The following is a 15,905-nucleotide window of genomic DNA, read 5'->3' on the forward strand; positions in this document are numbered from 1 at the left end:
TATTTTACGTCACATGTATTTTTAAAACAGACATCTATACTTATAATAAATCTGTAGAGAGGTCAATTCTGTACATGAAATATATTTTCAAAATAACTATCAGAGGGTGATTAGTGATCGATACTGATGCCAAAAATGCAATCAGTAAAATTTTTGTCTGTCTGTCTGTCTGTCTGTCTGTCTGTATGTTCCTTATAGAAACAAAAACTACTTGACGGATTTTAACGAAACTTGGTACAATTATTCTTCATACTCCTGGGCAGGTTATAGGATACTTAGGAATTCCCACGGGAACGGGCATTAGCGAGAAAATCCTTTTGTATGAAAAATCTAAACCGCTTAAGTTAGACGCTTGAAATTTGGCATGTAGGTACCTTATTAAACTTAGAGCTTAGTTACAACAAGGAATTCCCGAAATTCTCACGGAAACGGGAACAAGAGGGAATATTCTTTTGTATGAAAAATCTAAACCGCTTAAGTTAGACGCTTGAAATTTAGCAAGCAGGTGCCTTAGTAAACTTAAAGCTTAGTTATAACAGGATATTGCAAAATTCTTACGGGAACGGGAGTTAGCGGGAAAAAACATTTGTATGAAAAAATCTAAGCCACTTAAGATAGACGCTTGAAATTTGGCATGCAGGTACCTTAGTAAACTTAAAGCTTAGTTACAACAGGATATTGCGAAATTCCCACGGGAACGGGAGTTAGCAGGAAAAAACATTAGTATGAAAAAATCTAAACCGCGTAAGATAGATGAAGGGAGTAAAACGGGTTCCACGCGTACGAAGTCGCGGGCGGCCGCTAGTTTCCAATAAAACCAGATTTCCAAGTTTGCCTGCAACACACGCCAAATCAGACGTTTCGCTTAACGCTCCATTTCACACATTGTCCGCGACGAAGACGAGTCGCGTGTCGTGTGACTGATTGTACAAGTATGACGCAACTGATGTAACAGATAGGGATGTGGTGTGTGATCGATAAAAATGTCGACAATGAACATAATGCACGCAAAAAACGTAAAAATAGATTTTAATCACACAATATCGATGCTCCAACGTTCACGCACAGTTTTGAAAGTGTCATGGATTCCTATCTCCATAAAGTAATTGTGTACCAAAACTCTATGTTGAAATCGGAAATCTCATGCCTTTTATACATGATAGAATACGACTTCTAATGTTCGAATAATGGCAGTTTCATGCCGACACTTTTAAGTTAGTTAAAATCCACTTAATAGAAGACAATAATTTAAAAGTGTCACCTTAAAGCTTAGCTAATTCGGAGACAGAATAAAGTTTTAACGAATAAAACCAGATCGTCTAACTAACGAGAAAACATTTCATTTCACGACACATCTAGCACAAATCATGACATTTCTATTAAACACTTGTAACACGCTGCGAAATCTACTTCTAATTAATTATTAATACCTAAAATCAAAATAAACACGCAACGCGTCAGATTAGAAGTGGGACGTAATATATCGCAGGATATTTATTCTCCTGTCAACTTAAATGTTTAATTTCCACGCACACGTTAATCTTTTGTGACTATGAAAAATATGTGACATAATTACAAGGAGTGAGAAGCGTTTAGTTCCACTTTCGTTGTAATAGCCATTGTATTTCAGGAAGACATTATTAACTTTTTGAAGTTATTTTCAGAAGTCTTCTAAAAATAGAGATTGTATTAATAGCGTTAAATAATTCAGAAACTATTATTATTATCAGCAATAATGCTGAAAGTATTCATGACATTGGAACTAATAGTAATTTTAATGATGACATTCCCAACTCAATCAGTGAACGACTTGTGGCTGAAATGATGATGAGTATTCCCACCTCAACATCAGAGATTTTTAAGCTCATAATAAATAAATTAAGATCATTGTTTCTCTGTTGTTACGAAGATTGACATGACATCAGACTTTTAAGCTCGTAAGAAAATATAAATAAAAAATTACTTTGTCTATCGTCTCGACCAATTATCGACATTTTTACCGACACCACCCCATCCCTACGATTGTGCAATCGCAGGCAAGCGTAACTGCACGCGAGCACACATAACACGAGCACTTTTTACGAGCCGAACTATTCCTGCATTGGTGACCTAGATTTTAGTAAATTGTCTAGCTAGTTTCGGTGATTGGGGCAAGTTAAAAAAGTTTATTTTAGTGCTTATTTAACTTTGAAACTATGGTCTTTGCAGTAACAACTTAAAAACAAAATTACAAGTTTTTTTTGTAAGTGGAAGAATCAGAAAAAATAGGAAGTATTCATTTATCCCAAAACAGGTCAAATTACCTTATTATGTCGAAGTGTTATTTTTTCTACAGAAATACAATAAAATAAATACAATTTTATAATAGGTAATTTGGAAAATCGTACATAATATCAATAAAATAAAATAAAAATATAAATATTTTCCTAAAGTATATATATTGGCCTAAAGGCCAATTTTCTTTTGAGTAAAAAACTTATGAAACGTTTATCTGTAGACTGTGTAGCTAGTTTTCTTTTCTATTCATTGTCATTGACAGACTGTAAAAAATTGTGTTTTGACCTTATTTTGAACTAGAGGGGACCAAAAATTTTGGTATCTTTTTTATAGGAAAAGTGGCCCCCCTTGATCCTTGAATGCCCGCAGGGCCTTTAATTTAAAAACGGCCCTGGAAGTTAGTGCGATGAACAATCAGTAAATTCATAGCAAAATCACCCATAATCAAACTCAAAGGATACATATTGATCTAAGTTCTCCTACTGAAAGAAATGTAGGTAGGTAATTTGAAACTATAGAAACCGTAAAATATTGAGAACAACGAACTTTTCTTCGAATGAACGCCCGTTGTTATTCTCAAAGAGTATAATATTATTATTGTTACCACAAAAACATGAATTGTAGCGCGTGACCCCTAGGTAGGGCACAGAATAACGAACTCTTAGACCAGACGCCCCATAAAAATAAATTCCATTATAATTTATTGCCTACAAACATTAGCTTTGTTTCCGCGTACAATATGTTCATACATCTTCGAATGTAGGCCGTTAACACGGGGTCATCGGCCAAAATCTGTAATAAAAACCTCCCAATTTACAAAGACATAACTCCAAAACTAAACGTTCGAACGCACAGCTCAATTCAAACTGGCCATCTAAAGTTCGCCCAACTTATAGATTCGACAATTTAAAAAGTGTACTCCTTTTTCGAATCGCAGAATAAGTTGTGGCTTTTTAATTTTGCCGCGAGAATAACAACGGTATCGCGGCTTACGTAGCCTATACGTCACACACACAACGTATGTATAACGTCAGCCGAGTTCGTTGTTCCAGTAGGCAGTATGCCAACGAACGCACGCACACCGAGAAAACTCACACAGCGACGCGGCACACTTCGATCGCACTCACACTAGCACACAAGAATGTGGTAGTGTTGAGTAACAGCTATGTCATTGAGAACATACTAATTGCATTGTAACGAAGAAGCTTACCGATTTTAATGTTTTTTATTCGATGATAATGCGCATATGGGAATGACGCGAAAATTGCGTTCCCTTGTAAATTTCGTTATGTCATACCGATCGCAGCGCCGATGCGGGGAGTAGCGGTAACTAATTATTGATTGACTTTTTCGTGATTTTCACGCTAGTTTATTTTTAAAAGGTTAGGATACTGTACCTCTAGTAGGAAAATTTTGTATGAAAAATTAAACAGCGCCCCCTAGGGCGGCTATAATATAGGGGGCGCTGTTTAATTTTTCATACAAAATTTTTCGATGACACTTTGAATACGCAACGAAACGAACTCGAAAGTTTTTCCTACTAGAGGTACTGACTGCAAAAACTAAATTTTAAACTAAATTTGACATTTGGAAAAAGGTTTATTTTCATATTTTTGTTATGAAAAAAAATGCGGAACCTACATTAAAAAATTCATCAATGATTTATTAAATTACCTCCTAGATTAGTTAAATCAGAATATTGAAACAATAATGTGACTAAAATGTGACGAATACAGAAATAACCTTAAAAATCTTAAAAAATTCAACTGATTTTATTTCAACAACGCGTTGGGCACCACTTTTAGGCAAATACCTACCTCTCATATTAATTTATCAACAGCTAAGCAAGCTTTCTAATGGGAAGCAGCTTACCTCTGCCTTAAGTACGTAAAATCGATCCCTTTTTCATTGTTTTACAACTTGATTGTTCTTTTCAGCGGTGAAATTCGGCCGTATGTCCAAGAAGCAACGGGAGAAGGTGGAAGACGAGGTGCGGTTTCACAGAGCCCAGATGAGAGCTCAGACTGACGCGGCGCCGGACTCTGTGTACGATGCACAGCAACAAACGCCGAGCTCAAGCGACCAATTCCACGGCCATTACAATGGGTAAGTACCGCCATCTGTTATTGAGTAGATGAACTAAATTAAGGGCGTATTCTGACGTGTTTATTTTATTCTTATGCTGCTTTTACACTATGCGGAAATTAGCCGAGTCAAGTCAAAAAAACAGAGTGGGGATGAAATTCATTCATTTTTCATCCCCACCCCACTGTTTTTTGACTTGACTTGGCTAATTTCCGCGCAGTGTAAACGCAGCATTAAATTCCACGGCCATTAGAATGGGTGAGTAACGCCATCTATTATTGGGAAGCTGAACTAATTTTAAATTAAGAGGGCGTGTTCTGACGCGCCTTCTTAATAGTGTCATCTGTTACTAAGTAGATGAACTAATTTTGAATAAGAAGGTGTGTCCTCTGACCCGAGTGACCCGACAAGTCTCAATTTCGTGAACATTGTGGTACCTACTTATCAAAATAAGACATTATTTGGTAAAAAAATCAATCTTGGAGTAAACTCAGCACTGATGCCAGTATTACTAGCTAAACCCTTTGGTAGAGTACGGTTTGAAATGTATTGTTAAATACCTATTAGGTATTTGTTAAGAAAACAACAAGTTTCAAATAGGTCCCTACCTACTTTATAATACCTAAGTAGGAAGTACCTACTTACTTTAGAACAAGTAGGTACTTATTCATTTGAGTAAAGCACCACAGTTGGATTAAAGCATTGTATTACTCTTTAGTAGTCAGACGCAAATATCTGCAAAGATCATTACACGAACAAAAACATCTACAGTAGGCCAATGAACGTTGAAACAATGGAACGCTCAGCGCCATCTATTGACGGGTAGAAGAACTAGCACCGTTGCTATGTGACCCAGCTTCAGAATTTCCGTGTATTTGTATAAACAGCTGTTGATTGGCCCATTTTACACGCTAACAAAAACGAGTATAATGTTTAACTTGTATGTATTGTTGGTTTTTATCGATGATATCGAGTAGCGGTGTTTAAAATGTTTGTCAGATTAAAATATAGATGACCCACGCTGAACTGTCCCGCCAAACTCAATGACAGGGGGGCGCTACCATCGTTCAACTATATGGTTTCCAACATGGCAAAAATCTGAACCAGCGATCCGGTATTGACGGTGGCGCCCCACTGTCAATGTCACCGACAGGACAGTCCAGTATTTTGGAACTATAGATGACCCACGCTGAACTGTCCCGCCAAACTCAATGACAGGGGGGCGCTACCATCGTTCAACTATATGGTTTCCAACATGGCAAAAATCTGAACCAGCGATCCGGTATTGACGGTGGCGCCCCACTATCAATGTCATCGACAGGACAGTCCAGTATTTTGGAACTATATACGTGTGAAGATTCGAAAAAATACGTTTGACAATTATGAATGGAAGAAAATTGCAAGAAGTAGCAAAGATATTGAAGAATACAGCTTTGTTTTATTAATATACAAGCTTTTTCCGCTTGTGTGCTTTTTGGGCTGAATAATTATGTCTGTACTTTTTTCTATAAATTGAGCATAATATGACCTAATCATAGCAACAGAGTTGCAAAATTTCAACGGTCATATCGCGAGTGGCGATTTCTTCCAGACAACTAACAGATTGAGGAAAATGGCTAAGAACATAACCCTCCTTCTGCCCTAGTCGGGTAAATACAGTCAAGTAGGTCATGCGTTCTGCAAGACTATACAAAATAATTTATTAATTTCAGGCAAAGGAACAAAAACTATACAGCCTAGAGCCTTTTTTTTTCAATTATGGCAAAGAAGACATAAAACTTACAGCCTACAGAAATTTTTTGCTCAAAGTAAGGCAAAGAACATAAAACTAATGCCTAGGAATTAGTGTCTGCGCCTGAGTTACCGCTAGGTGCAGTTTGTCACCGATGTGTGTCAACCGTCATTATGGGAACGGTACGTTCTGACTGTTACTGTTAGACCGGCTGCATTTTATACGTTTATGTTTACTTAGCGCTTAGGATTTTAAATTGGCAGCCTCCATTTCAGAAATGTAGTTGAGTGTGTGAAAACAATTAAGTAGGTAATTCTTATTATACGTGATTAAAATATTAGGAGCAAACCTAAATAAGTCCATTATTTCTAATCTTTTATACCTATGTATGTACCTATTATGTCTCAGTCAATAATTAGGTAAGATGGGAGGTAAAAAAAGTAAGCACATGTTACGAGCTTCAAGGATATGGCGATAATTTTTTAATTGCAGTAAATAACTTGATAAAAAAGAAAGGTTTATAGACGAAACTGTGACATTCTAATAAATCGGCGATAAGCCATTTTATTTTTCAATTAATTTATATTATTCACAAGTGCATAATCGACTGGTTGGTCGTTTGAGTAATCTCAAGCAAATAATCGTATCTAGTAAAACTAATCAGAAACTAGCATCCTTATCACTTAGCATCAAATGGCATTAACGGTAAAGTTAAGTAGCGCCACCTAGTATCGAGTAGCGGTACCACGTGCTACAGAGTTTCTTGCGCGCGTTGATAGATAGCGCCATTGAGTCGACAGGTTTTAATTGTACATAATGACCTTTTTGTTCGGTTAGCGGCAAAGTAAGTTAGATGTATATGCCATAAGTTTGAGGCGTGAGACATACCTACCTAGTTGTTTTTATGGACATTAACTAGGTACCCATAGCTTTGACAGAGAATCCGGGATTTTAGAGAAATATGCTGAAACTGATAACGTCTATTGTTTTATTTCAAAATTGTAGGTAACTAACTAGCTACTGTAGTAGCAGTACCTATAGTCTATCCAATATAGCTTGATTAGAATGACGGCTGTCAAACGAATGTGACTAGTGCTGAGTATGTTTCGTACGGTTCACATAGATGTATCGATAAGTTTTCGAAAAAATGATATAAAAAAATGCACCCAATTTTTCTTCATAACTTTATTCATAAAAATGACAATTATGATTTAAATTTAAAGACAGTAAAATTTAAAATTCATGTCAAGGGTGTACAACCTAAGTCGTAGTCATTATCATCAGTTTTCTTCAGTGGTTTTTTCCTCTCGCTAGAGGGCGGTGGGCATCTCTTCTAGAGCAACGGTGCTATGAATACCCAAAAAATTACCGGTGATTGATTTCCGATGTTTGATTATTTAAGAATGAAATGTTTTTTGGTTTTTAATAGTGAACATTTAGAAAAACGTATAACTTGACTTAAATATGTAAAAAAATTAGTTAGAAATTTTTTTTGTTAAATATGTTAAAAAAATAGTTTTAATTTAATATGACATTTGTCGATATGTCCCAACACTAACATTTTTGTAACTCGAGATAACCTTGTAGAGACGTCGTTAATACTCTAGCTTGATTTTTATAATTTCGAATTACTACTTATAGGTGTAATTTAACGCTGCATATACACGAAATTATCATTTTTATTGGAAGCACTGTCGTCGAAAATATTGTTTGTAGGTCCGACGTGAATTATTTCTTGTCCGCCAATATTTAGCTCTCATTGATCGCTACTACAAAGTTATGTCGTTACTTTTGATGGCAGCTGTCATTCTAATCAAGCTATATTGGATAGACTATAGTAGGCGTTAGTTATTTGTGAGTAGGTCAGAGATTGAGCTCTCTTCTCAACTTCTCCGTGCTTTCTTATAAGTAAATGCTTAAGTTATTATTATTGACTAGCTTTCCGCCCGCGGCTTCGCCCGCGTGGAATTTTGTCTGTCACAGAAAAACTTTATCGCGCGCGTCCCTGTTTCAAAAACCGGGATAAAAACTATCCTATGTTCTTTCCCAGGACTCAAACTATATCTATGCCAAATTTCATCAAAATCGGTTGCGAGGTTTAAGCGGGAAAGCGTAACAGACAGACAGACAGACAGACAGACAGACAGAGTTACTTTCGCATTTATAATATTAGTTGGGATTGAGGTTGACCACCGAACTTTCTCTGAGCATGGAGAACTATGACTTTGACCACCTGAAAACAGGGGTAGTTGATGAAACTGACACACCCAGTGGCGGATTTACAGTTTTGCCGCTCGTAGGCTAGGGTGGGGTTGGATCTTTATTTAACTTTTATCTTCTGAAAATTAAATCGAGTAAGATCAGGTCATTTAGTTTCCACTGCAGGACATTCCAATTTACCAGCAAATTGAGGGTTTGCCACCCACGCTGGCCAGACGGGTTGGGGAGTCCAAGGATATTTATTATTATTTATCTCACATCTGCTAACCTTCCTTTTCGTCCCCAGCTACCCGGCCTACGGCTCGCCTCTGTCGTCATACGGTTACAACAACGCGGGCCCAGCGCTGCCTTCAAACATGAGTGGGATGCAGCCAGCGCCGCCGCAGCCTCAGTCGTACGACGTGTCAGCCGACTACGCGGTCGATTCGACCACGTACGAGCCGAAGCAGACCGGCTTTTTGGACACAGACTTCATTGGCAACGGTGAGTAAGGCTTTAAACAGGGTGTGGTTTTGTGAAACAAACCAAAACCTTTATGAGGTCGTCGGTCCACCTTGTTCAGTGCCCGATTAAACAATGCCTGATACCAGTTCTGCTTCATATAACCCTCTAACATTAAAATAAGTCACTAACAACCCCATACTAACCTTCCAAACTCCACTAGACGATCAACAAAAGGGGACGACCATCGTCCGACCATCTGGCTCCACCAGCACCAATACCCAGACTACGGCGTCCACCACCATCCGTCAGTCAGCCATCAACGAGCTGCCCAGAACTAGAATACAGGAGTTCGACAGATATGACCGTATCCACTCGCCAACTGGCAGTGGAGTCATAAATATCAAGCAAGAAATCAAGCCAGAGACTTCAATGGGAGTTGACAATTTGGTCGCCAGTTACGTGGACTCCACCACCTTCCTGCATAGTCCATCGAACATCCAACACAGTCCTATGGACATCCAGAATTCTGTTCTCGTCACTGGTCAGAGCTCAGTCTCTTTGACAAGCGAGGAGTTGAGCCCTGACGACCTGACGTCCAGCAGTGGGCATGGGAGACTGATGGATCCATTGAACATGAATATGAGTGGGATGGGAATGGTGAACCCCAATGCCGTGACAAACAGAAGGCATCAGGGATCAAGCCAAAGTGGATCGTCGACGAGCGAAGAGTTGCCTTGTAAGTCTACGTTTAGACGCTGCATTTTCGTTTCAGCTATGTTTTTTGGTAGTCAATAAGCTATTTTGTTTGTTATGTTTTATTTAAAATAGATTTTTTACACAGTAGAATTTCTCCTCCTTTTCTTTAGGAAAAAACCGCTTGGCGTCATCTCTAAGTAGTATACTTGGTCGTTCACCTGAAATCATACAAATTTATTATGTTAGGTAACTTTTAAAGATTTGCCGCACTGGATGTGTTTTGCGGTCTGCGGTCAGGTCAAAGTGATCGCAGCCCGTATTTTGTACGAACAACATGGGCAATCGGTCAGCAGTTTGAGCAAGACAACAGCTGTCAGCGGTCGTGAAAAGGCAATCTGTCAACGGTTGCGTTCTTTGCACGTGCCTGCACGGTCTGATCGCTTCAATACAAAATAAGACCGACAATGTTTTTAATTTTTTATAAAATGCCAGCTGCATTCTATTTGACTTGATCGCTGACCGCAAGAAATCCTGTTTGGCAAATCCTTTAGTATCGAAGATGTTGTACTTATATAAACTTGTGGTCTTACCGAAATAGGTTGGTATGGTCTCTGACCATCTCTTTCTTTCTTCGGGTCGTGTATTATTAGAAATGGGTACGGTACGAATGGCAAAAACAGACAGCATGGGAGGTAGCATGCTAAAAAGAGAAATATTTTTTTTGTTGATTATTAATTCTTCAATAATTTCTACCTACCTTCGAAGTACACAGAGCAAGAGAACTATTCCCACCTCTCGTTCCCACCACTGCAACTCCTGTGTAGCCAGGACCTACAGCTTGACCGCCAATAAAAACCCAATCAGTGAAGGTCAAGTTTGTCCCGGGGGAAAGTTACCATTCCTGACCAGTGGGACTATTCCCACCTCTAGTTCCCATTATAGTAATTATTAGTACTTGTCATTTATTATGGGATTCTATTACCTACTTGAGTTGAATACTGTATGTCTGTTTTTAAAGAAAGAGAAAGAAAGAATAATAATATGGTGAAAGAATAATGGTATAAGACCTTGTAGATTTAACTGAAGTTCTCCTAAGAAATGGTGGAGGTTTAAATTAATGATTTATACTTTGACATAATAATAATATTTTTTTATACTTACGCCAACAAGCGAATAAGCAGGAACCGAGCACGAATGCTGACATAGGATCGATCATAATATATTTTAATAAAAAATCATCACGAAATTTTAGTTTATGTTGACATGATCCTGTCGGAAACCTGTCAACCTGTCAATCTGTCAATCTGTCATTGTGACTGTAACATTTTTTATTTTAATTTACAGCCGTAGATAGATGTGTTTTTATTATTGTATACAGCTTTTTTATATTTTTATAATTATTTATTTAATTTCTTTTGTTTATTTTTAGCATGTAAATAGTTTTTTTTTTAATTTATTGTTATTTTCATGTATTTTTGTATACAGTAGGTTAAATTGTAATAAACATCTTTTAATACAGTACCTCTAGTACGAAAAACTTTCGAGTTCGTTTCGTTTGCGTATTCAAAGTGTCATCGAAAAAGTTTGTATGAAAAATTAAACAGCGCCCCCTAGGGCGGCTATAATATAGGGGGCGCTGTTTAATTTTTCATACAAAATTTTTCGATGACACTTTGAATACGCAAACGAAACGCTCGAAAGTTTTTCGTACTAGAGGTACAGTAATGTGATCAATTTGGAAGTTATTTTAAGCGTTTGGTGTGCTATAAGAGAAGGCGCACACCATTGATTTTTAGTTGGCTGATAGTTGGGCCCGATTTTATTTTGTATGAAGAATCGGCCAAATCGAATCGGCGTAGTGTGCGCACTCCCATACATGCCCATACTGATCAACTGCCCGACTAAACTATCGGCCGACGAAAAATCAACGATGTGCGACTACTCTAAGTCTGTTATCTCAACTATCAAATCAAATTTATAATTCCCCCTCAATTATTAGTCATCACCAACATCATCATCAGGGTCCTTTTATTCTCCAATGCAGGAGCACGACTCTCTCTGATTTAACAGAGGAAAACATAATGTTTGAGAGGCGTACTTACCTAGCTAATATAACAATTCAATCATCTAACAAAATCATCATCATCAGGGTTATTTTATTCTCCACTGCACGAGCACAACTCTCTCTTTACCAGAGGCAAATAGATAGTAGGCGTACTTACCTAGGTGTATTATTTCATCATCTAACGTCATCATCATCTTTCCAGCCGAAGGTGACATCAGCAAGGTCCTGGTGAAGAGCCTGGCTGAAGCCCACGCGAACACCAACCCCAAGCTGGAGTTCATCCACGAGATGTTCAGGAAACCACCAGATGTGTCTAAGTGAGTGTTTTATCATTATTTTACGAATTAATGATGTATCATTAAATTGTAAAATGGTCATTTTTTGTACTTAGTTTATGACTGAGGTTTGTATTGTCAAACAACGTCAATAGATTGATGTTTTATGAACTCTCATTAAACTCTACAATTTTATTTTACCTTATTCTTATCATATGACTGATACTGTACCTAATGTTGACTCTGTTGGTTCTATGTATTTTTATGTGGCAGCAAAATTAACGTTTTCTACTTAACCCTGTATAATTGAAAAAAATATACATTTATGAATTAAACTAAGTGCCTATACACAAAAAGTAGACTTCATTTATATGAGTTCAATCTAATAGACGCATTTTATGTTTAAAATCGGTTGTCAATAATGCTATTTAATAAGAAGAAGAAGGTGTACAAATAAGTCTACAATATGCCCAAATGAATTTGTTCCAGACTTTTATTTTACAACTCGATGACTTATGAAGAGATGTGGCTGGACTGCGCCGACAAGCTCACCGGGATGATTCAGAATATCATTGAGTTCGCAAAACTCATACCTGGGTTCATGAAACTCACCCAGGACGACCAAATACTGCTTTTAAAGTCAGGTGAGTATCATCGTTCCAATCATTTTACTGTTTTTTCTTTTTTCGGTCTTAATGACACGGAAAAACTGGGGTTGCATAAAGATTCGACTGTAGTTAGTGGTGACGGTTAAGTGTAAGTAATGATAATGATAAAATGAACTAATTATTTATTTTATATTTTAATGATGAAGCCAATTTAACACGTAAATAATTCTTTCTCTAACTTGCCTTTAAACACGAAGAAAAATGTTATGAATATTTTCAGATAAATGAAGAAACGTAGGGAATATACATAATATATACAAAACTTTTATTTATTTACATTTATTTGTATATTAGGTTCGTTCGAGTTGGCCATCGTGCGCCTTTCGAGACTGATTGACGTGAACCGTGACCAAGTGTTGTACGGCGATGTCGTTCTGCCGATCAGAGAATGCGTCCACGCGCGGTGAGTTACATTTAATCGTATATTAAGTTACATTTATTTTGTTTGAGGCGTCTTAAGTCTTTATGCAAAATGGCAACGCATAAAAGTTCAGAAACGTAATAAGCTAGAAGCTTAAAACCTAACAAATTATAAAAGTTCTGAAATTTTCCAATCCTCAATAACTTTAGAAAATTAGTAAACTAGAATCCAAGGGTATAACGTAAACTTGAAGATAAATTAAGAAGTAGGTACACTCAAGCCAAGTCCTCAATGTAAACATTTTAAAATCTTTAATCGTCCTATTAGACAACACTTTACCAAAGTATAAGGATGGTTTTTGTCGTCCTATCAAACAACCTTATTTACTAAAATATAAGGATGATTTTTAAGCCATTTTTCTGCATTTTCAGTGATCCCCGTGACATGGCTCTGGTGGTGGGAATATTCGACGCCGCGAAGACAATAGCGCGACTCAAGCTGACTGAGACTGAGCTCGCGCTGTACCAGAGCCTCGTGCTTCTCTGGCCAGGTAAGAAAAAATTATATTTAATTTTAATATTCCTCTAAATGTAGTTTTTTCTACAACTATGAAGAATGAGATATCAAAATCCTATAATAAATACAAAGAAAAAAAGAAAGATATTTTAATGATTACATTATATTATCTTCTTTCTTTTGCTGAATTATTTTTAATCAAGCTACACAGATATTATATAAAATACGAAAAAAGATATCCAATTTTATATTCTAATATGAATTCGATTAGTTCCCTTTAGATTATCACTTAAAATTATTTCCTTCAAGCAGGGTTCGAACCCACGTTCCTCGGATCTCGATTCGATTTTGTATTATTTATTTTTATTATTTGGCCAGTCCGAAACCGATATTATTGGGTTATTGCCACATATTTTTATTGTCACCAGTTGTTAATGATATTACCTTAACTTTCCAGAACGACACGGCGTCCGAGGCAACCCTGAGATCCAGTGCCTCTTCAACATGTCAATGGCTGCTATGAGGCACGAGATTGAGACCAACCATGCGCCCTTGAAGGGAGACGTGACTGTGCTGGACACTCTGCTTACGAAGATACCAACATATCGGTACGTATTTAACATTTTTATCATACACTAGCGGTCGCACGCGACATCGTACGCGTGTATCCCATTTTACCACCTTAGGGGTGGAGTTTCGTAAAATCCTTTCTTAGCGGATGCCTACGTCATAACATCTACCTGCATGCCAAATTTCAGGCCGATCCGTCCAGTGGTTTGGGCTGTGCGTTGATAGATCACTATGTCAGTTAGATAAAATAAATCATCGTTAGGTTTAGTGTCCACTGCAGGAGCGCGACTTTCTAATTTAGCAGAGGCAAATTGAGGATTTAGTTTATACTCCCAACTGGCCAGACGTTTTGAAACTCAGTGTATTAAATATTTAACTATTATAAAAAAGTATTTTAGAACAACTGAAGCTTATTTATTATTATATTGCTTATTTTTTTACAAAATTTTAGACTAGACTTAAAATATTTACACTTGTATGCAAAAAATATTAAAATTTGAATGTTGAACTTAAACTCTTATGAATGTCTGGTTTCGATTCATGACACAGAAATTCGACGGTCATTATCTAAAGCACCTCTATCGATTTATTTACTTTAGGATACCTAGGTACTTTGAAAATTATAAATAGGTATTCGTAACTTGAAAAAATTGAACTGCCTAAGGCGGGATTCGAACCCACGATTTGGGTTACCTTTCTACCTTGCTAAATAGGTATAAAGGTATAATATTTTTCAGTTTTATTGTAAATATATTGAGTTGTGCAATGTTTTCAGCTGTGATCATTTGGATATTATGTTATGTTAGGTCAATAACTAAAACAACAATTGATAGATAAAACAAATTTTTATTCGCAACATGGTTCCAAATTCTAGCCATGACAATTTTTGACATAGAAATTGGTAATAAAATAATGCACATAAATCTAATAATGAAAGATTTTCTTCCCTAATACACACAATGTGGTTAAAATACTAAAAGTACATAAGTTATGGACAACATTAGTTTGACAGTAAAACTAGTACTGTTTATTATTCTGTGGTAAAACTTTTGATTGCCATTTTATTTGTTTTCTACGGAACCATGATACTGTAAAATATGTAGTAACAGTTGAAACCCATTAAAACATCCTTTTGTATACAATTTTAGTCTTACGTCCGTATTTACAAACGATGCTTGCTTAAATGAAGCAGCAAATCGAACGCACGGCGTTGAATAGAGCTCTGTGATTGGTTCGTGTGCCACCCTGTGCGTCCACGCGCACTGAGAGACCTCATAGTAATGTTTGTGAATACGGGCGTAAAACATTAAAACTTAGTAATAACGGCTGGAGAGCATTTGATTTTCGTATTAATATAAATTATATTTTTCCTAAGAACTTCGTGAAATATGTGGTAGTAACAGCTGAACCCATTGAATATGTTACTGTACACAATTTTAGTCTTAAACAGTAAAACTTAGTAATAACAGTTGACAAAAGACTATTGAAAATGAAATGAAAAATAAAGAAAAATAGATGTTTATAGACACCACTGAACAATAGGTAATTGATATCCAAAAATCAATAAAATTGGTCTTAAACAGTAAAACTTAGTAGTAATAGCCATGCCCATTATTATGTTTTTTTCAGTCGATACAATAATGAAATGGTATCCGAATATAAACAGTAGATATAGATTTATTTATTATACTATTATTGTGGACAATGTTGGTCTCCAATAGTTACAACTTAGTAATAAGTATTATCAATTGATGGTACAAAACAGTTCATGAATTCCCTGAAAACCTTGATGTTCTGCACGCCCGAAGAATACGCTAGTAACAGATGAAACCCATAATAAGATCTATCTGTATACAATTTTAGTATTAAACAATACAATCTAAAATATTGAGAACCATAGAAATATTTTCTTCCCAATTTTAGGAAAAAGGATAAAAAGAAATAGATTAATTTATATAAACTGCTAAACTATTCTTGATATACAAAAAATCAATAA

At 36.5% G+C, this 15,905-nt stretch overlaps 1 protein-coding gene across 4 annotated transcripts in view; it reads left to right on the forward strand.

Moving 5' to 3' along the window:
• The window catches only part of Hr3 (nuclear hormone receptor 3 ROR-beta), a 135,922-nt gene that overhangs the window by 117,989 nt on the left and 2,028 nt on the right, over positions 1-15,905 (forward strand). For 2 of the 4 annotated variants that reach the window (XM_028321996.1, XM_028321997.1), the window contains 8 exons: positions 4,215-4,383; positions 8,601-8,797; positions 8,979-9,494; positions 11,722-11,836; positions 12,284-12,438; positions 12,757-12,865; positions 13,255-13,373; positions 13,797-13,947. In XM_028321996.1, coding sequence (XP_028177797.1) covers positions 4,215-4,383; positions 8,601-8,797; positions 8,979-9,494; positions 11,722-11,836; positions 12,284-12,438; positions 12,757-12,865; positions 13,255-13,373; positions 13,797-13,947 — 1,531 coding nt within the window. The remainder of the gene's footprint in view (positions 1-4,214; positions 4,384-8,600; positions 8,798-8,978; positions 9,495-11,721; positions 11,837-12,283; positions 12,439-12,756; positions 12,866-13,254; positions 13,374-13,796; positions 13,948-15,905) is intronic. The other 2 variants (XM_028321999.1, XM_028321998.1) reach the window with 1 other exon arrangement.

Source organism: Ostrinia furnacalis, unplaced genomic scaffold, assembly GCF_004193835.3.
Source record: "Ostrinia furnacalis isolate ACB-3 unplaced genomic scaffold, ASM419383v2 OfSCF7590, whole genome shotgun sequence".
In the NCBI taxonomy this organism is placed as follows: Eukaryota; Metazoa; Arthropoda; class Insecta; order Lepidoptera; family Crambidae; genus Ostrinia; species Ostrinia furnacalis.